Source organism: Pinus tabuliformis, chromosome J (assembly GCF_031772625.1).
Source record: "Pinus tabuliformis cultivar Carrire ecotype Pingquan chromosome J, CPIR1, whole genome shotgun sequence".
In the NCBI taxonomy this organism is placed as follows: Eukaryota; Viridiplantae; Streptophyta; class Pinopsida; order Pinales; family Pinaceae; genus Pinus; species Pinus tabuliformis.
In genome coordinates, this window is record NC_142295.1 from 1447410735 (window position 1) to 1447432936 (window position 22202).

The 22202-nt window shown below is 37.3% G+C and overlaps 2 protein-coding genes across 2 annotated transcripts; both read right to left on the reverse strand.

Annotated features, from left to right (window-relative positions):
- Positions 1-4395: 4395 nt before the first annotated feature.
- On the reverse strand, positions 4396-5172 carry LOC149232815 (uncharacterized). The gene has a single exon (XM_089382008.1). The coding sequence runs from the start codon at positions 5170-5172 to the stop codon at positions 4396-4398; it is 777 nt and encodes a 258-aa protein (XP_089238134.1).
- A 13410-nt stretch (positions 5173-18582) lies between these two features.
- On the reverse strand, positions 18583-19355 carry LOC149232816 (uncharacterized). Its single transcript, XM_089376578.1, has 3 exons — positions 19210-19355; positions 19005-19092; positions 18583-18896 (listed from the first exon to the last, which is right to left on the reverse strand). Exons 1-3 carry the CDS (start codon positions 19268-19270, stop codon positions 18821-18823), a joined length of 225 nt encoding a protein of 74 aa, XP_089232704.1. The 5' UTR covers positions 19271-19355; the 3' UTR covers positions 18583-18820.
- Positions 19356-22202: the final 2847 nt, after the last annotated feature.

Sequence of the window (22202 nt, forward strand, 5' to 3'; positions counted from 1 at the left end):
TCACATCACCACCTGGTTGCTCCGCTGCATGATGGGTACTACTTGAGCTGCCAGCGAATCTCATCTTCAGGGCAATGCCAACAGAGATGCTGCCAACATCCTGTATGCCCCCTTCGTAAGCTTCTCCTTCTTGCATTTTGTTGTGACTCGAGCTTTGGCCATCATCCTTGAATTTTTTCTCAGGACCCCGTCCCAAATCCGGAAGTTGCACCTCCTGCGAGAGCTCTGCAGGATTTCTTTCCTGCTCCCTGTTCATCTCATCTTCTTTAGTGAAGACGATGGTCACATTGGCAGTTATGATGGGTCGATTTAAACGGCTTTGGAACCTGAATTGGGTGACATGGGGGACAGGGCCAGGACGCAGCTGAGGAATTGCAGAGTGGAGCCTGAATTCATTGGGCGAATCCATGGAAGCCATCCCACGCCCATGCCCACTGCGCGTATTGGGATGTCTAGGCAAAGACTTGGGAGGAGGCAGGTTTTCCTGATACTGAGGGGGAGAGGGTGGAGCCGAGCTTTGCGCTGCCTGAGGGTGAGTGCTGCCACCTCGAGTTCCTCCACGGTGACTTCTCATTCTGTGCCTGACCATGCCCGCGAGGTTGGAGAGCAAATTAGCAGGGTAATCAATCGGGAGGGGGGACTGGATGTGAGAATAGGGCTTCTGAGCAGGATTTACAGGGCAAAGCTTAGAGTGGGAGAAGTGGTGTCCATTCCCAAGGTCAATGCAATAGAGGTGCCAGCAACGTCTCCCTGTAGCTATTCTGCTACAAGCGAATTCGACCTGCGACGGACAGCAGCTGAGGAGCGGTGGATGGTATGAAGGCGCAGAGGACTCCATCCTAATTTCAATAATTTCCAAATCTTGGCTAGAAGGGCCATTTAATGCGACCTACGCACTGGCCAGGTTTCGCTTGCTATGAGCCTGGGTTCGAGCACGATTCACCTGCTGGCAGGTCTTTGCGCCGACAGCTCTAATGTTTTCCATTAATGCTCTTGGGAAACACCCGCATCCGGGTGTGCTTCTTCCTCTTGAATTGTTTCCCTCTGCACCAAGTTCTTATACTCCAAAGTCTGTTGTTCAGTGGCCAGCATAGAGAGAGTATCTGTATGTAGATCCTTTCCACTTTCTACTCCTATATTCGCCAGTAGGTCAGCAACTTTGTTTCCTTCTCTGCGGATGTGCTGGAATTTGATTGCCCTATGGGTGGATAGCCAAGTTTCAATTAGCTTTAGTTGGCTCTCCAGCCTCCAACTATTGCTTACCTTACTTGAGGGAGTTCCTTGCAAGATACTGGTGACCATATTTATAAGGATTTGTGAGTCTCCTTCTATAACAAGTGGAAATAGGCCATGTCTTTGAGCTAAGATGAGGCCCTACCATAATCCTTCTAATTCTGCAGAGTTGTTAGTGTCCCATCCATGGATTCCCTTTCGAAGCTCCGTCAAAATTTAGCTGGAACATGTGACGGGGAGGAGGAGCCCATTTATCCGGGATGCTTCTTTTTACTTGAGTTTGTCCTTTGATTGTCAGTTCTTGGTCCCACTGTAGATTCCAGTTTGTCCATATACTTTGTTCCTGTGGGATGGTGGGGAAGTCCTCCTCTGACCAGGTTTGTAGAAGTAGAGTTTCCCTTATGTTTTGACATATTGTGTTCCACAGATTTTCCATTGGCATAGATTGATCCTTGAAGATGCGTCGATTTCTTTCCTTCCATATTGTCCACATGAGAAATCCCAGAATTAGATTCCATAAGGAGTTTAGAAGTTTTCTTTTGAAGGGATTCTGTGCCCAGTTTCTAACAGTGGAAATAATATCACCTTGTGTCCTCCCATCCTTTTGGCAGTGAAAGTTGACTTTTTCCCACAGCTTATGCACTAGTGGGCAAGAGTTCATAATATGCTGAGTGGTCTCCTCGTCTTTCTTACAGTTGGGGCAAAAGGAGGGCCCATGAAAGCTTCACTTTCTTAGGTTGTCCCAAGTCAAGATTTTGTTGTGACATAAGAGCCAAAGAAAGGTGGAGATTTTCGGCCAAATTTTGGGGTCCCATATTTTGTTCCAGAGAGGGTCTTTGACAATGTTGTTCTTCATAATGATGTGATATGCCTCTTTTGTGGTGTAGGTGCCTTTTTCCTCATATCCCCATCGAAGCGCATCCTCTTCCTCAGAATATTGTATTTTCCTCTTTGTTAGTTCTGTTTCTAGAGTCTGTTTTGCCAGTTCCGTTCCTTGTCTTAATATGTTATCCATGATGCACCATTGCCTGTTGCCCTGCATTATGGAAGGAAGCCAGAAGTGCCTGACTGTGCTTGATGCTTGCATTTCCTGTTCCGGGATTTGATGAGGTAGTATTAAGTCCTTTAATTTGGGTTGCTGCTGCCATGAGTCATCCCAAAACCTTGCTGTATTTCCGTTTTTGACTTCCCAGAAGCTATGCTGTTGTATTAAGAGCTTATGTTGCTTGGCCGCATTCCATATGAGCGATCCTGGGCTAACTTCTGAGATTCAAATTAATTCTTCAGTGGGTCGACCATTAGCATACTTTGCAGTCTAGAGATTGGCCCAGGGGGTGGACGACACAGAGATCCACTTCCACCATATGCGAGCTCCCATAACAATGTTGCTTTGATATGGATCACGCAGACCCATTCCTCCTGCAGATTTTGGAAGGCAGACTGTGTCCCATTTGACTAGAGCCCATTTGCGCTTTTGATCAGTATTACCCCAAAGGAAGGATCTCTGTAAACGTTTGATCTCTTTGAGAACCCATTTGGGAGCAGCTAGGATTGAGAAAAGATACAACGGCATGGATTGAAGAACCGCTTTGATCAGGACAAGATGACTAGCCATGTTAAGGGTTCTATGAGTCCAGGAAGATAGGCGTGCTTCCAACTTTTCTAAAAGCAGCCTCCATGAGGAGTGTTTCAGAGCTGAATCCGTCAAAGGTGCACCAAGATATTTGGAAGGAAGAGAGGCAATAGAGAATCCAAGGATTCTAGCTATAGAAGCTTGGGTGACCACGGGAGTATGGAAAAAGAATACCTGAGACTTGGCTTTGTTTATTTTGGCTCCCGAGGCATCTGAAAAGTCTGTCAATATAGAATTTAAGTGACGGGCTTCCTGTACTGAAGGGTGACCAAAGAGCATATTTTCATCCACAAATTGTTGGTGGGTGAAGGTGGGTGAGTTAGGGAAAGTTAGACCTTTGATTTTCTGGGAAGACAACGCAGCTTTAATACTTCGCCCAAGACCTTCCGCCATTAATACAAAGAGGAAAGGGGAAAGAGGGTCTCCCTGCCTGATTCCCCGGGAAGGCTGAAAAGGAGAGGAGGGAATTCCATTGATCAGGATAGAGAAGAAAGAGGAAGAGATAAGGCTCATGACCCAGCACGTCCAAGTTAAGGAGAAACCAAAAGCAGTAAGGATTTTCTGTATGTAAACCCAACTTAAACTGTCAAAGGCTTTTGAGAGGTCTATTTTGAGAAGCATACCTGATTTCTTTGTGGTCTTCAGAGAATGGATGATTTCATGAGTTAGGATTATTCCATCCGTGATCTGCCTGCCCTCTACATATCCCGACTGCTCCTGCGATACAAGAAATGGTAATAGCGGCTTGAGTCTTGTGGCTACAATTTTTGAAACAATCTTGTAGATGACGTTGCACAGGGCGATGGGCCGAAATTTATCAGGGGTGTTAGATTGAGCCTCTTTGGGGATTAGTGCTATGAATGTGGCATTCATGGCTAGCAGCATCCATCTCAAAGTTCGTGATTCCTCCACAACCTGCCAGACTTCCAGTTTGATTAACTCCCAAAAGTTATGGAAGAAGTTGGAAGTGAACCCATCTGGGCCCGGTGCCTTTCCTTCTTTCAACTGCTGGACCACGTTTTCCACTTCCTGTAAGTCTATCGGCTTGAGAAGAAGTTGATTGTGCTCCTCTGTGATTACTTTGGGTATATTCCTTGTGATTTTTTCTATTGCTTGCGTTCTGTCATCCGGTGGTTCTTGATGGGCTTGCTTGAAGTAATTGAGGAGTTCGAGTTCAATTTCTTCATGTTTTTCCACTCTTGTCCCCTGCCCATTTTGTATGTGGGTGATGTTATTGTTCATTCTGCGCTGAATAGTAGTTTTGTGGAAAAATCTTGTGTTTTTTTCCCTTCCTTTAACCACCTGATGCGAGATTTTTTCCTCCAGAGTATTTCTTCCTGTTTTTCCCTTTCTATGATCTATACTTCAAGAGATTTTTCCTGTTCTGTGTAGTCCTCTATTCTGCCCTCTGTGATAATCCATTGTTGCAGTCTCTTCATGTCTTGGTTGAGAGCTAATTTAGCCTGGAATATGTTGCCAAACATGGAATGGTTCCATTGTTTTAGTTTTCCTTTGAGGTGTTTAAGCTTTTACTGAAATTGGAGCATCTTTGTTCCTTTTGGTGGAACAAAGGCCTTGCGAGTTGTGTTGCCTGGTCGAGACCATTGAAGAGAAATTGGCCAATGGTCAGAACCTGAATATGGCAGTATTGAAGCTGAAAGGTCGCCTCCTAAGTGGATTGCGTTGTCAGAGATTAAGAATCTGTCTAGGCGAGATGCAATTTGTTGGGAGCCTATTCTTTTGTTATTCCAGGTGTAAAGACCATTGTTGAAGGGCATATCAATGAGCCAATTGCCTTGAATGTATTCTTTTAGATTGTTACTTTCCTTATCCAGATTGTTTCTTCCACCACACTTCTCTTCCAGCTTGGTTATCATATTGAAATCACCCCCATTTATCCAGAGTGGATGAGATCTATCTGCATTTATTGAGGACATGGTATTCAAGAGTTCTACCTTATGCACAGCCTCTTGGGGAAAATATACATTAGTTAAGAGTCCATGTATATTGGTTCCTGTAATATGGAATGTTGCTTGAAGAAAATTCTTGTTGGCATGTATGTTATTGAGCTCAATGCTACGAGCATCCCATATAATTGCTAAGCCTCCTGAGGCACCTGAGGCATCTATTGCTGCTACTAGACTACCAGGCCAAGCTTTTGCTGCTATTCTATCAAGAGAGATGGAATTGCATTTGGTTTCCTGCAAAAAGAGAATTTGGGGCTTTTCTTGCATTATCATGTTTTTGATCAGTCGACCTTTCCCAGGGCTATTTAGCCCTCTTATGTTCCATGAGATGAGCTTCATGATGGAAGGTTGGAGAGAGAGTTGTAATACTTCATGAGCTTGGAGTACCGTCCTGACTCCACAAGCATTTCCCCAATGCGTATGGTTCGCTGGAGATCCGTTTTTCTTCCTCGTTTCTTGAAATCTTTGCTAATGTTCTTCCCATCCCAGAGACTTCCAGTTTGAATACCGAGTGATTTTTGCCTTTGAGCTTTGGATAGAATTGCTTCTAGATTCTCCAGCTGCCTCTCTAGAATTTCATCATAAGTCTGAGTATTGCATGCCTACTCCAAGCCAGGGATATCCAAATCCCCTATGTCTATGCTCTCTGATTCTTCTTCCATATGTTGTATATTTCCTATCTCTTCTATTGTTTCTGATGCCTTTGTAGGGTCGGTTTGCAAGTTATCTACCTCCATTATTTGGGAGAACCAAGTGGGGATTGAACTTTTATCTGTAGTGGAAGGATATGTGATTAATGGTTCCTTTTGGCTTTCCTTGGGATCGGACTGAGGCAATTGACTGTGCGTCACAGGATCTTCCTTAGAGGAGGTGTGGATCTCAGAGATGTGATTATCTTGCTGGGCTAGCACTTCAAAAGTATTGCTCGTGGAGGGCTTTGAGGTGTTAGCTTGAGGTTTCTTAGGGTTTGAAGCAGGTCTTTTATGGTTTTTCCTGTGATTGAAAACTTTTGTGAAGCCGCTCAGATCTGACTCATCCAAGGCAGAGATATTCAAGGGTTTCTGAGTTAAAGGACAGTCCCGAAACAGGTGACCCAGTGCATGGCATCTCCTACACTGGAACGGCACATGTTCATAATCAATTAACTGGACCCATTCAACATCATCGTGAAAGATACTTACCGCATCCGGGAGAGCCTTATTGAGGTGCATATAAACGCAGATTCTGGCGTAAGAAGTATATCGGCGGAGCTTTGTCTCCTCTGTTGTTTTGACAAATTCACCCAGACTGTTTCCTATGACTTGGAAAGTCTCCTCGTCCCAATATTCCATAGGAAGAGAGTAGAGACGAATCCAGACTGGCACCCAGCTAAGATCCTCTTTGTCTGGATTGAAGCGCCCCACCCATCCTCTCAAAAAAAGACCAACTGCGTTGAAGAAATAGGGCCCTCCATCTAGGACCATGTTTCTATCTTCTATGCAGTTGAATATGGCCGTGAAGAACCCTTTAGGTCTGAGTTGCAGTGTTATGTGTCCTTTTGGCTTCCATTTAGCTGCCATCCAGCCATGCAACGCTTTTTCTATTGGCCACATTCCTATGAATTTGCCTATCAATGCATGGTCTTTCATGTACTAGATCCGGGCATTGATCCGTTGACTTGGAAGTTCTATCTTCGGATGCTCAGCAGCTACTGGTCGACATGTGCTTGAGGTGATCTGGGGATTTTCTCTATCACTCGTTTTAGTTTCTGGTGGTGCTGGGACTTCCTTGTCTCCATTCGGTTCAACTTGCTTGGTACCTTCCTCGTGCCGCCATGAAGAGTCGTCAGCTCTTGGGGGAGGCATAACATCCTCCCCAGGTGGGGGGTTCATGCTTTTGTCGCTATTCCTAATCGGGTGCGGGCTTTCGATGTTGTTCTGGGATGACAGTGGTACAGTGCTCTGCTCAGATCTGTCGTTGCAGGTTTTTGCAGAAACCCTAGTTCGCCATTCCTATGCAGCCGTTCTCCTCAAGAGAAACCCTATGGACGATTTCAACCCTATAATTAATATTATGAACCCAAGGAATTTGTATTACAAACCCAATGAATTGTAAAGTCAAGGGATTTATATTAAACCCTAGGATTGATATTATAAACCGAAGGTACTAATAAAACCAAAGGATTAATTCTAACAACCCAAAATCCCAAAGGATTAATATTATAAACCCAAGGTATATAAACCCTAAGATAAATATTATAAATCAAAAACAAACATGGTTGACCATGGTTGATTTTGATATTGAGACAATATTTGTCACAATGTGACCTTGGACCATGGTTGACCATGATTGACTTTCCTATTGAGAGAATCTTTGTCATAATATGACATTGGACCATTGTTCACCATGGATGATTTTAATATTAAAAATATTTGTCACAATGTGACATTAGAGCATTGTTTGAGCATGGATGACCATGGTTATGACACTGTGATGTTAAACCATAAGACAATCTTTGTCATAATGTGACCATGACTATTAGTTGATCTATAATATTAAAATTTAATATAAACCTATGATTTATAATATTAATTCCTTAAGTTTATAATTCTTTAATTCTTTAGATTTATAATATTAATCATTTAGATTTATTAATCTTAAAATTTATATTCCTACTATTTAATATTAATCCTAAAGTTTATATTTAATATTTTTCCGTTGGTTTTGTTTTTAATATTATCGTTTGGGATTTTATTCGCATACATTGATATGGAGTCCTTAAAATTTTACATAATTTCACTTCCCATTTAGTGACTCGATATTTTTATAAAATTTTATATTGAATAATATTATAAGTTTATGGGTCATTAAAATGTTGCACGTTGATGTCACTTTCGTTTAAATTTTGAAAAATAAATAGTCCATGGAATCTTTGTGCTCAGGCATATTTTCATTTTAAATGTCAAATCCAAACTTCTCCGAATAACTTTGGAGACGAATATCATTTAATTAATTAACCGCATTTACTGGATTAAAATGTTCTAGGCATTTAAAATAATCTGAAATGTCCGTTATACATCACATCGAATATGAAAGCAAAGTAGGCCCTGTCAACTTCTACAGAAGCCATTACTGAGTAGTAATGATCGAATATTGAAGTTGCTTTTGGCTCAAGCATTACTCCTGAAAAATACATGCCTGGGATATGTCCCCTCAATATGCTTTTTTTTTTTTCTCCTGGAACGCAGCCCCTCCGGAACGCACATTCTTTTTCAACCGCATTTGAATCTTTGCATCGGCAGATGCCAATTTTTTTTTGGAGCCACAATTAGCCATGCCCCACCTCATTCAAAAGATTGAAGAAATTATGAATGTACCATCCCTAAAGCGATTAGTGGCCGACACAGTACCTATATTAGAAGTTTTGCCGAGGCAGAAGATGCCGTTACCTTGTGGCTGTCCTTTCGGTAGAAAGATCAATCTTATTCAATTTAATTTTAAATCTATTTAAGATTAGAGTTTTTTTAAGTGTAAATGGGATTATTTAAATATATTTAAATATTAAATTTGTTTAATATTTAAAAGATTAAATCTATTAAAACTTAAGAGAAAATATTTGATTTTAGAAAATTAATTTTTATTTATAAGATAGAGATGGATTTATTTCAATTATAAAAGGAAAAGGAAAAAAAAAAAAAATTAAGTCTATTTCAATCATCTCTTTAGAAGCAAATGAAATTTAAATAAGTAATAAAAAATAGGAAAAAAATCTTATCTATAGAAAATGAAATTTAAATAAATTAAATATTAAAATAAGTAATACATAAATTGGAAAAAAAATTATTTATAAAAAAAATGAGGATATTGAATATATATATTGTTGGACATCTAATCTCCTCAGGGTTGGTGTGTAATATGAACAATTACCAAGTCCAAGAGACCACTTCATATACGAAAACCAATGGTCACAAGAATGTATTATAAATGTATATCTCTGTTAGTAGAAATGTAATTCACGTTTATCTTAATTTATTGCACATTAATTTTGTCAAGGTTATATATATATATATATATATATATATATATATATATTCTTTTTTGACATTTTCTCTTAATTATATTTATCATTTTACCATTTTATTCTATTGATCTTATTATTTTCCTTCCTAATTTCAATAGGTGTAATAATAATAATGAGAGAAAATTATTTATCCCACAAAATTGTTAAAAATCTTATCAAAATATAATAAAGTACATATGGCATGTTTTTGGGAGTAAACTTTCATGATTTGTGTAATTTGTTTTACAATCCCAAGGTTATTATCTACACATCCTAAATTATTTTATACGCTCATAGTAAGTATTACTAATGGGCATATAATTTGACACATTTTCAACACCTGTCCGTAATTTTTTTTATGTCATTCTTCCATTTTTCATTCATTAGTCATTTTTCTCCCATTGTTGCCCCATTTCTAGTGTAGGTACGAATAATCTCTTTGTCACCACTTTTACTCTTATTCTTATGTATCAGAGAAAAAGTTAGAATACTAGCTGCAACCCTACAACAAGTGATTCTATCTAACACTCAGGAGTTGCAGCTCCTTGGATCATGACAGGAAAGTGTTGTGACTCCCCTCCATGCCATTGTTGCAACTCCTGTGTTGTTGTTGGAACTTTGACATGCCCACTTACAAAAGAAAACGTTGTGATGCAGGAGCATAAGGTTTGAAGACAAATTTGAGGAATTATTCAAAAAGTACAAAAAAATATTACAGGCAAAGGAGTGGGATCCTTTAGTCATCAATTTCCATGTTTTTCTAGTTAAGCATAGAGCTAGAATATTGGATTTAATCATGATGTAATAAATTTTAGTTAGTTAGCTCTAGTGGAGATGCTCAAGAAGAATGCCTCGCACGACAAATAGGGTTAAAAAATTTTAGCCTTTGAATAAGGATCTGGTTGTTAGCATGAACCAGTACTTATGTAATTTTCACACTATTGTAAGGGGATTTTGACTGTTAAAGAAATTTGGCTTTCCAGGAGCAAATCTAGTGAATTGGAGAAAATTAGTCTCTATGCATATGAATGAGAAATTCCTGTCAAATCTCGAAGGATAATCTTTGACAGGATAATCTCCTTCAAAATCTCTGTGTTGCCATGAAATTCAAAGTTTAATTTTTGTTCTGTGAGATTGAATGAAATTGCGTTGACTGTGCTAAATTCGTGTTTTTCCTTTTAACTGAGTTTTTTGTAAATTCTGAGTGTGTTGAGTAGACGGTCGAGATTAGTGGGGGAAGACCAAGGATGCAGTGGTGTGAAGATTGAACTTGGACCATTAGATCTTGGTCGAGGCAGACCAACAGGCTTCGGGCGCAGAAGTTAACCGACAGTTAATGAGCCGAAGCGGGTTGAAGAAAACCAAAAGTGGATTTCGGGTGGAAGAAATGCCATAAGCGGTATTTTTCTGATTGGCTCCAATTCCATATACCTCATGACACGTAGCAGAGAGGAAAGAGAGAGAAACCTCTTATCGGGTGGGTTTAAAGTGTGCAAGTGTCTCGGCCAATATTCATTTGAACTGTTAGATCTAGTGGATAAAGATCGATGGTTGACAGATGAGGAGCAGGTTCGAGGTTAGCGAGAGTTGTGACCATTGGATCTTTAATAGATCAATGGTGAAGAAGTGTTGACGGGATTTAGAAGGCAGATTTCAAATTTTATTAAGCTATGGTTTATATTACCATCAGGTCCAGACTAGTGGAGGTTTAGCGGAACTTTGTGGTTCTTAAAGGAGTCTACTAACTTTGTGGAAGCTCAAAAGTTGTCAATGGATGACAGAGAGGCCATTGAACCAGTAATTACATCTAGAAATAGAAGTAGAAGATATAATCTCATAGTTTGCGAGATTAACACTCTTGCTTGTACCCAGACCACCATCATTAGTGGTATCAGAGCAACCTATTGACACTAAATTGAATCTTAGAAGCAAGAGAAGGATGTCCAATATGGCTTTCAGAGTTGGAAGAGGACGAGGACGTGGTAGAAGAGGACGACCAGTTGCAAATGATGAAGTGATGGAAGCCATGCAACAGATGTAGGCTAGATTAGAAGCATTAACAGCAGGGAGAAATATAGATGATGAAGATGTTAGTGAGCTTGAGCTTGAAACTGAAGAATATGAGGAAAATATAGCAGTTACTCGTGAGATGAGATTCTTACAATCAATGTTGAAGTCCATAGCTAGGCCAAAAGCTGAGGTTTCAATATATGCGGGAGGATTGAATCCAGAAGAATTGATAGCTTGGATTAATGGCATGGAGAAATTGTTTGATTATGAAGAAACGAACATGCAACACTTTGGTGGGATGGAGTGCAGACAGAAAGAAAGAGTCTTGACAAGCAGCGAATCAAAAATTGGAATAGGATGGTAGGATAGCTAAGAGATAAGTTTCTATCAAGTAATTATCAACAAACCTTGTTTAGATAGATGCAGAATCTTAGATAGAGGTCTATGACAGTGAGAGAATATATAGAGGAATTCTATAAGGTAAGTATAAGAGTTGGACAAAGGATACAGATGAGCAGGTGGCTAGATATGTGAATGGTCTTAGGATGGACATTCAAGATGAGATAAGTATATTGTCTCCTAAAATAGTAGAAGAAGCTTATCAAGTAGTACTGAAAGCTCAAGAAAAACTCATGAGGAAGTAGTCTGCCAGAGGAAGAGGTACTTTTCGAGAAAAAGGAAGTCAAGGTGTTAGAGAAAGATCTAAAGCACCTAGAGATGGAGCTACTAGTAGCTCAACCCAGCATGCAACCATAGAAGGTGATGTAGGTGGCAGAGGGAGTTTTTCTACAGGAAGAGGATGCAGAAGTAGAGGAAGAGAAGTAAGATGTTATAGATGTAACAAACTAGGACACAAAGCTTTCAAGTGCCCAGAGAATGCACGAACAAGTCAGAGGAATGCAATTGTTGCTCAAGTCGAGAAGAAGCAGCAACAGTGATAGAAGAAGAAAATTTACCAGAGAGAGGAGAATCTTTGGTAGTCAATAAAGTTTTGCTCAAGCTAGCAAAGGAGATAGTTGAACCATCACAAAGAAATACTTTGTTCAGAACATTGTGTAAGGTTCGAGAGAAATGTTGTCAAATGATCATTGATAGTGGCAGCACTGATAATTTGGTCTCTACAGAAGTGGTAGAGAAATTGAAGTTGAAGAAAATGAGACATCCAACACCTTACAAGGTGTCATGCATGCAAAAGGGACATCAGTTGTTAGTTAATGAATAGTGTGAAGTGGAGTTGCAGTTGGGAAAATATAAGGATAAAATTGTATGTGATGTGATGCCTATGGATGTGTGTCACATATTACATGGGAGACCTTAGCAATATGACAGAGGAGTTATGCATGATGGGAAATGAAACACCTAGAAGTTTGGTAAAGATGGTGTCAATCACACATTGTTGCCTATGGAAGAAGAGGATGCATTAGGAAAGAAGATTGATCCAAAAACTCTATTATTAGGAGGAAATGAATACTTACAGCAGATTGAAGAAAATGAGGTAAATTTTACTGTAATTTGCAAGCCCAAGGTAATAATGACTTCTACTAAAGTTTCTAATTTACCCATTGAAATTCAAGAAATGTTGGACAACTATTGTGATATCATTGTTGATGATTTGCCTAATGAGTTACCACCCATTAAAAAAATTAGCCATCATATAGATTTGATTCCTGGAGCAAATCTACCAAAAAAATAACTTACAGAATGACTCCCACAGAAAATGAAGAGGTTAGAAAGCAGGTTTAGGAACTGCTTGACAAAGGACTAATCAGAGAAAGTTTGAGTCCTTGTGCAATACCAACAATGTTGAGTTTGTTAGTGTCAGTCTTTGCAGCCTTCCTCCAGTGATCAAACATGCTCTTACAAAGTGATTTTAAGGTGTCAAGGTCAAATTTTGTCATTTTAGTGAATCTTCAAGAAAAATTTGGTCACTAGGTATTAGGTCTAGGGTTTGATTTTATTCCTTTCAAAGTTGTCCAAATGTCAATCCATGTTACCATTCGGCTGAGTGTACCATCATTCAGAGGATTTTCATGATCATGTCAAGTTCCACTGGGTCATTTTACACCTTGTTCATGCTTCAGTTGTGCCTAGGTAAGGTTCATTTCCCTCTCCTAGGGTTTTGAAGGAAATTTCTCTTGGATGGTCAAACCATTAGCAAAACTTGTATCCTGATGTTCATACACCTTCCCCTATCCTCAATGTACCTTATTAAATACTTTCCATTACTGAGATCGCCCAAATTCCTCATTTTTGCACAAACCCTAGTTTCTTGCTACAACTTGACAATTTTCTAGACTATGCCTGTGTTTTTCCCTTTTCGACCCCTTCCCCTCACTCAATATTTGAAATTCCACTTTCCCCTGCTTCCTAACATCCCTCCCTACTTCTCAAAATTTTCTCAAGAATTTAGAAGCCCCTTATCCCCTTCATTTTGCTTCATTTCAACAAATCCCTGTTCCACACATCGGGGTAGGTTTTACTCAAATGATGCTTTTGAGCAAGGAAAGATGAATTTGGAAAACCTGAGAGAGGTTGTGGTCCACAATAGGACAAGGAAGAAAAACCTCATTCACTTTTTACACAGGTGTCATAGTTTTAGAGAGATGTCAAAAATACAGTTGCCTCGGGAGAATTGATGCACCACTGAAGTGACCTTGGAAAAATGAAGTTTTCTCCTAGCTTGGTTGGCTAAATGACTTTCTTGATGAGTCAAATGATAACTATACACAAAGAGCTTTCCAATTAGCTATCATGAACTCAATTTGGAGTTGAGGAAGGCATTCAAAATTTGACTACAACAGCACTCTGCCTTAAGGTAGCCTCATTTAGCACATTTTGACCAGTCTTGGAAGATTTGATTTTTGACAGGGCAAATGAACTCCAAATTGAACAATTCTAGTTGAGTTGGAAATTAGACTCAAAGAAATTTCCAACAAGCTATCCCTTGCCCAATTTGAACACCGGTAAGGCCTCCAAATGTCTTCTGGAAAAAGTGCTATGCACTGGGCAGGTGGTGTGGCGCATTGGGCTCTGATTTCCAGTGTAAAATAACAAGGGCGCGGCGCATTGCTGAGGCACGGTGCATTGGGCTGGATGTGCGGTGCATACAGCCAGAGAGCCCAAAAACTTCCAGGATTCACTCAAATCGCCCAAAACACATGGATCGGTCTTGTGACAAGTGGGTAGAGCTTCCATCATTGTTTTTTTTATCCCATGTTGGTGTTTGTTTGATGGTGCTTGTGGCATGGTGAGTGTTCAAAGGGAAGCAAACCCTATTATGACATATTGCTACTACCAATTGATTTTGATTATGATGCACATATGGAGCGTGGTGGATGCTAGGTTATTATGACTTTACTGTAGGATGTTCATTGATGGGATGCAAATGGCCAAGGTGTTGAGTGGCCATGTATTAGCATAAGATGATGTTAGTACCTCTATTTTTTGCTGCTACATTTTGAGAACTTATGTCATAGCTCGTGGAGGCCTTGCACTTGATGGATATGCCATGTATTACATTTTTATTGTTGTCGCCGCATGGATCATATGTTGATGCTCATTGTTGCCATGTACTAATGAAATTTCATGTTTTGGGCATGTATTGATGAGAGCACATTTATGTGCACATGTAAAATCCATGTACTATCATTGTTTCACCTTTTGCAAAGGATATTGTTGCTAGGGTTTTATATTGACTATTTGCCTTCAAACATCTCCTCACCTCATCACTTCCTCATTCCATATTTCCCTTGTTTTCCCTATTCTGCAAAATCATTCCCCCAATTCCTATTTCCCAAAATCCCAAGTTACTCCAACATTCAGTGGTTGTCCCCTCCTCCAAAGTTTGTCAAATCCTCAAAGGGCAAACTACCACTTGGCAAGGCTTCATTGTTCCCACTGTCCCATTTTTACCACAATCCCTCATTTCCCTTCGGCACACATTTGGCATTGAAACAAGACACCAAGTTCTCATTTCTCATTCTCAACAAACCAAACATACACTTGGCATAGACTTTCAACACCATGGAGGCGGACACTGATACATTATATGACCAAGACAGTGATTTCCACCACTGAAACTGCATGGACCAGGAGGACACTAAAACGATGCAAAAGGCATGATAGGATCTGAATCTTGGCCAAAGCTTCCTTGGCTGAGCATGATACTCAGTGATGGACCTTCAGTCCAAATTTCAACAAATTTGGAGAAAATTTTGTCATTTTTGATTTTTTTGGTCACAAAACAGAGTTTTCTGCCCAACACGTAGCGCCACTTGGCGCGGTCTTATGATTGGGACATCTTCTGGAGGAAAATTTGATATTTTTGGGTTTCTTATGATAAATTATGCATGCTCAATAATTGCCGAGAGATTTCATCAAGTTCTGGGTGGCCTAAAGGGTCAAAAACACCTTGAAAATGGCCTTTCTGCCACTTTTTCCACACATAGGGAGCAGTCTTGAGAGATTGGATATTTGGAGGAACAAATGGACACCAAATCTAGAAATTCTACTTGAGTTGGAAAGTAGACAGGTAGGGCTTTCCAATGAGCTATCATGCATTCAATTTGGACTTCAGGAAGTGCCTAAAAATCAGCTCCAAAGTGGCACGACGCATAGAGAATTTGGGTGCGGCGCATAGAGAAATTTGGCCTCATTTTCACTTTTCAGCTCAGAAATTTGCCCAGTTTTGACTACTTTTACTTTTTGATGTAACTATTGATCTACCATGACGTAATTTGATGACCATGATGTAATATTGGCACATTTTCACTTGTTCTACAAGATTCATTCACTAAAAAGTGAAAATTAAATGAATGAATCAGTTTCCTAGCATATAGAGGCAAGTTGTTTCATTGCCTAGATTTCAGTTCCTTGTTTAGAATTGGTTGAAACAACTCCTAGAATGATGAGCTCGACCCCTAGAGGCAAGGGAATGGGTTTGGCTTGTCTATATTATGTAATTTCTAAGTCATTTTCAGGGTTGGACACTTGGGATTGCTTGGCACTTCATTGTACATTTGATTTCTGCATTTTTGGCAAAGGAAAGACCAGGGTTTTGCAGCACTTGTTGGGATCCTTGTGGCTCTGTGTTTTGATGGTGTGTTTCTTCATGCAATTGTAAGTTCATTGATGTTTCATGTATGTCATTTCCCTTCTCTTTGCTTCTGAAATTAAACAAATGAGTGACAAAAGGTAGAATTCATTAGCTTGCTATGCTCTACCTGTTAGTTTGTTTAATTTTCAATGTTTTCTTCAGTTTGAAGAGGATTCTTGATACCCTCTTGCCTTCTTCAACACCTTAGCGGTCTTTTATATCCATTCATTTAATCTAAAGCATCACAACTACTGCCTACCTTGCCCCAACTGGAACTCTGCAAAAATTTGGCCTCATCCCAGACCCAAATTTTCCTTTCCCTTTTTCCAACAAAAAACCTCCAAAAATCAAATCAAATCCTTGCACTTCATACCTAGCCTAAAATTAGTTTTCATTTCAATCATCTCAAGCCCTATTGATTATCTTTTGCTGAGATTGACCCGGAGAGAGCCCTCTCCTATCCTCGTAGGGTTAGCTACGAGGCTGAGCATGGTTTGATGTGGACCTAGAATCTTACCTTTTCAGCTCGAGGTAAATTTAGGCTCTAATAGAGTCCATAGAAAGATGGAGTCTGGAGAATGTGTATTGATTTAAGAGCCATCAATAAAATCACAATCACGTATAGATTTCCTTTACCAAGAATTGAAGATTTGATGGATTGTTTGAGTGGAGGAAAGTATTTTACAAAACTAGATCTTAAGAGTGGGTATCATCAGATAAGGATAATAGAAGGGGATGAGTGGAAAACTACTTTTAAGACAAATGAAGGATTGTATGAATGGAGAGTAATGCTTTTTGAGTTGTCAAATGCATCAAGTACGTTTATGAGACTCATGAATGAAGTTCTTAAGGAGTTTATTGGTAAATTTGTAATAGTATATCTGGACAATATATTAGTTAACAACAGGTCTATGGAGGAGCACATGAGACATCTGAATTATGTCTTACAAAGGTTACAACAAGAGAAATTATTGCTGAATTTGAAGAAATGTTCATTCATGAAAAAGGAATTAGTGTATTTGGGTTTTGTTATTTCCGCTGAAGGATTGAAGATGGATTCAGAGAATATTAAGGCAATCATGGAGTGGCCTTCACCTAAAAGTATCTTTGAGGTAATAAGTTTTCATGGTCTTACTAGTTTTTATAGGAAATTCATAAAGAATTTTAGTAAGATCAATGTTCCTATTGTTGAGACTATAAAGAAGGATAAACAACCATTTAGATGGACTGCTGAAGTAGAAAATAATTTTTAGCTGTTGAAGAAGAAGATCACTGAAAAACCTATTTTGGTTCTACCTGATTTTAGTAAACTTTTCCAAGTGAAATGTGATGCCAGTGGAGAAGCTTTTGGAGGTGTTTTAAGTTAGGAAGACAGACATATAGCTTATTTTAGTGAAAATCTGAATGATTCAAAGAAGAAGTATTCTTCTAATGATAAAGAGTTTTATGCAGTTGTGCAGTCATTGAAGAAGTGGAGACATTATCTAATGTCAAAAGAGTTCATACTTTATTCAGATAACCATGCATTATAGTATATTATGCAAGTAACCAAAGCTTAACTAGAAACATGCCAAATGGGTAGAGTATCTTCAGGGCTTCCGTTTTGTCTTGAATCATATAAATAGCCAATCAAACAAAGTTGCAGATGCTTTAAGTAGGAAAAATACATTATTTCAAGAGAGTCAAATTCAAGTGGTGGGTTTTGATTTACTTAAAGAATTGTATGAGACAGATTTAGATTTTAAAGAGGCATTTGAATCTTGTAAGAATCCTATTTTGGTGGACAGGAATAAATGGTTGGATTATTTCTTACAATATGGATTGTTGTTTAAGAGAATACAGCTGTGCATACCAAATTGTTCTATGAGGGAGACCTTAATCAAAGAGAAACATAGTGGTGGACTTCATGACATTTTGGTATAGATAAGACTTATGAACAGTTGAAAAGATTTTATTTCTAGCCAAAAATGAGATCTAAAGTGGAAAAGTATGTGAAAACTTGCAAAGTCCATCAATATGCAAAGGGAAGAAGCCAAAACATAGGTTTGTATGTTCCATTACCAATTCCAGATAGGCCTTAGGATATGCTAAGTATGGATTTTGTTTTGGGTTTACCAAAGACTCAAAGAGTAAATGATTCAATTTTTGTTGTAGTGGACAGATTTTCAAAAATAACACATTCTATTGCATGTTATAAAACTAGTGATGCTACTCACATTGCTAATTTGTTTTCAAGGAGATTGTAAGATTGCATGGGTTTCCTAAGAGTACTGTCTTAGACAGAGATTCCAAATTTGTTGGACATTTCTCGAGGATAGTATGGAAGAAGGTGGGAACTAAACTGAGTTTCAGTTCTGCGTATCATCGACAAATTGATGGATAGACTGAAGTTGTGAAGAGGGGTTTGCATAATCCTTTTAAGAGTCTTATTGCAGAAAATCCAAAGTAATAGGATCAAGTATTGGCATATATTAAAAACATAAATTAATCACAAAAGCATATACCAATTCATTATATAACAACAATTCATTATATAACAACATATATATTAGAGACATAAATTATTCACACATATTAGAAACATATATATTGCATGCAGTTCTAAAACAAATATATATTCACTGTTGTTAAATTGCAAAGCAGCTTTACATTTCTAATCCATATTATCAAAACCCTATTCCACAAACAGGATAAGCCTATTTAGCATAATATGCACATAATATTCGAGAGAGGGCCTTTTTATCTCTATCACACATACATCTATATATTACGTTATGATAGTCCTGTAACGCAACCATAAGATTGCATTACAATAATTAATTCTAGTATGTTTTTCCTCAATTTCAATTGTCGCTGGACCCGCAGCACCAACCGCAGTAATCTTCCTCACACAGAAAGCAGCAACACAATGCCGCAATCCTGCAAATCCACAAATAAATCACGAAGTCAAAATCACTTAATGGTGAAGATACTTTCTGTTTATAATCTTTCATATATATATAATGAAAAATGGAATTGAATTCATACCATCCTTCTATGTATCCCTTCTCCCTCCTCATCTGCGTTTTTATTGGAACTTCAGCGTACTGGGGCTGAGGAGCTTGCGTGGGGTACCCTGATAAGATTAGAAGCATTTGCTTTCAATCTAATCTAAAATTATTTGCTATCACCATGGAAAGGAATAACCTGAAATGAAAGAGGAGACGAGCAGAAGTTGAATAAGAAGCAGAACCTGGCGGAGGGTATCCCTCCGGGTAACTTGCAGGTGGTGGGGGAGACTTGTAATCAGGCATGGTTTAATCCTTCAGATTCGACCTCGCGACGACCAATTCACAGGATGGAAGGAAGAGAAACACGATAGCTTAATGATTGTGTGAGGTTGGGTGGCTTTAAGAACTATTAAAAGTGTCTCAGGTTCTTCTGCCCAAATTCAAAAGTTAAAGGGTTTCATATTCTTCTCCAGCAGGTGGTCTCTCACAGTTCCGACATGAGAGCAGGATGATGGCATCAGTACAAATGCGAAAACCAGCATATTCCTCTCTTACGCGGGATGGATCACATCATTAATTTGTCTGTCGGAATTCTAATGGCCCTGAATGGGGTGAAGGAAGCACTTAACATAAATGTAGTGATGTTACAACTTACAGGTAGATCACCTTGCGTAAAGGAAGCCTCCGTGGGAACAGAATCATGTAATCATGGAAAACATGTTGAAAAAAACTCAGTACATTATGATCACTATTATTTTATGGTAAAGAGAAATTTACAGAGAGAGTCGATTCTTAGGTACACTGACATTACATAAAGCATCAATGAAGCATTAATTTGAAGAAGTGGTCACCCAATGCAAAGGAAGCAATAACCGAAAAGGAGTGGTCACCCAGTTCAAAGAAAGCACAGAGAGTCACAAAATCAATCTTTCTTCCTTTTTCTTCGGAAGGAAGGGAGTAGTCACCAATTGCAAAGAAAAATATTAAGCTTAACTGTATATACCTATCTATATATATATACAAAACGATGTGTAATTAATTTATAATGATGTGATGTATTGTTAATTCATTCTCTTATATTAAAGTCATTTTTTTAAAATTTTGTGGGAAAAAATCGAGTCATATTAAGGGTTGGTGTGGCAAGTTGGTGCGACATGTGTGGCTCAGGCCAGTTAAGGTGCAAGTCCCAAGTGATTTTGACAATTTAGATGCCCAAAAATCACAATTTTCCAAATCACAAATTAAGATTATACCACTCTACTAACAAAACAAAAATTGATGTGGTGTAACTAAAAAATACAAATAACAAATAAATATTATTGTTTACAACTTTTTTTATATATTTAAAAATACATTTTAAATAACCAAAAGGTTAACATATCGATTTAAAATATTGCTAAATTTAAGCAAAAATATATAAAAATTGTGAAATAATAAACTCTCACTCATAATACACCAACAAGTCATAGTTATGTAGATTTTAAATTTAAGATATTCAATGGACATAAAGTAAAGTGGACATTTGATTTACTTCATACCTATTGGATGCCTTAAATATGAAGTCGACATAAATTCATGTTTATTCTAATATTTTTATTTATATAATAGTTTATAGAGTATTTATATTTATATAATAATTTATCTATTTGATTTATTTAGTTTTAATTTTTTTTATATATTATTCATAAAATTTTAGAATAGATTGGAAAAGTTAAAATTTATTTTTGAACTCCCATTAAATTGTAAAGTTAAAAATATAAAATTGTTAAGAAAATTAGAAACACTAAACTTTGATTAAAATAAATTAACTGTAATATAAAAATTATTTAAAGCTTTCCCTTGTATATTGTCTTTTTGTTTTTTTGGGACATATACATCCACAAATTCAAAAATTGTTCAGAAGAAAAACATGTACATCCACAAATTAACAAAATTGTTCAGAAAAAGTGGGTGTATTTTTATTATTTATGATAAATAAAAACGATTAAAAATTAGATTAAAAATGTAAAAAAAATATTTAAAAAAATTAAATTTCTTTTCTAAAATTATATATACTATACATTTTAGCTTTATCTTCTAAAATGAGGTTGGCAATAAAATTTCACTCCGCTTTAATCTTTATTCGATGAAAGGAATAGTTAATCTAAAATTATATTTACTATAAATTTTAGCTTTATTTTCTAAAATGAGGTTGGCAATAAAATTTCACTTCGCTTTAAGCTTTATTCGATGAAACGAATAGTTAATCAAATACTGTTTTCTAAAATCATATTGCAATAAACTTTCACTTCACTTTAATCTTTATGCGATGGAAAAATAGTTAATCAAATACCGACTTCCTTTTTCGTAGTTATTTGAATTACCGAAATCATCAAAATTTATATTTATAGTTATTAGATAAAAAGGTTTGGACCATATTATCTTGGAATTTAAACATATAAGTGTGAAGATAGAAGAATAGTAATCTAGTAGTATAAATGAATTTAAAATATTTAAACTTAACACAAAATCACAGTTCAAAATTGTAGAGAGATGATGATATGGAAAAAAACTCTTTAAGATTTTTTTACAATTATTTTTTTTGCAATGTTTTGGCTGAAGAAATAGAAAGAAAGAATAAAATAGTGTTTTATATAAATTCCAATATAATTTGTTGGAGGCATTGTTACACTTGTTTTATTGGGAATCAATTACTTGGATACATCAACATAGTAAAAACATGAGATTCACTATCCAATTAAGTTAATAGTAAACATTTAGAAAATTACTGATGATTAAAAAATTTTGTATTAAAAAAAACCTCAACCTAATATCAAAAACTTAATCTAAATTTAAATATATAATAATAAAAATTTAGAAAATTTGATAATACTTATTAATTTTTGTGCATTTTTTATCAATAAAATATTTATTTATTTATTTATTCACACTTAATTTCTAAATTTTCGTTAACGTTGAAGAAGACCATAAATTTAATTTAAAAATTACACTTCTCAGCAGCTACCATGTTGAGATGTCAACATGTCAAAGATGAAAGAGAAAAATGACACTTCTCAACTTTCATGTCAACCATGAACTCTACATTCAATACATGAGGGAAGCCAACAACATAACATTAAAGAAGGGGAATTAAAGGTCCTGGAATGTTTGAACTACTGATAAAGCTTGCATTTTATATGGTTAGGTTGGGCCTTTTAAATTTTTCAATTCTGAGCATGGGCGAATACAAACACGT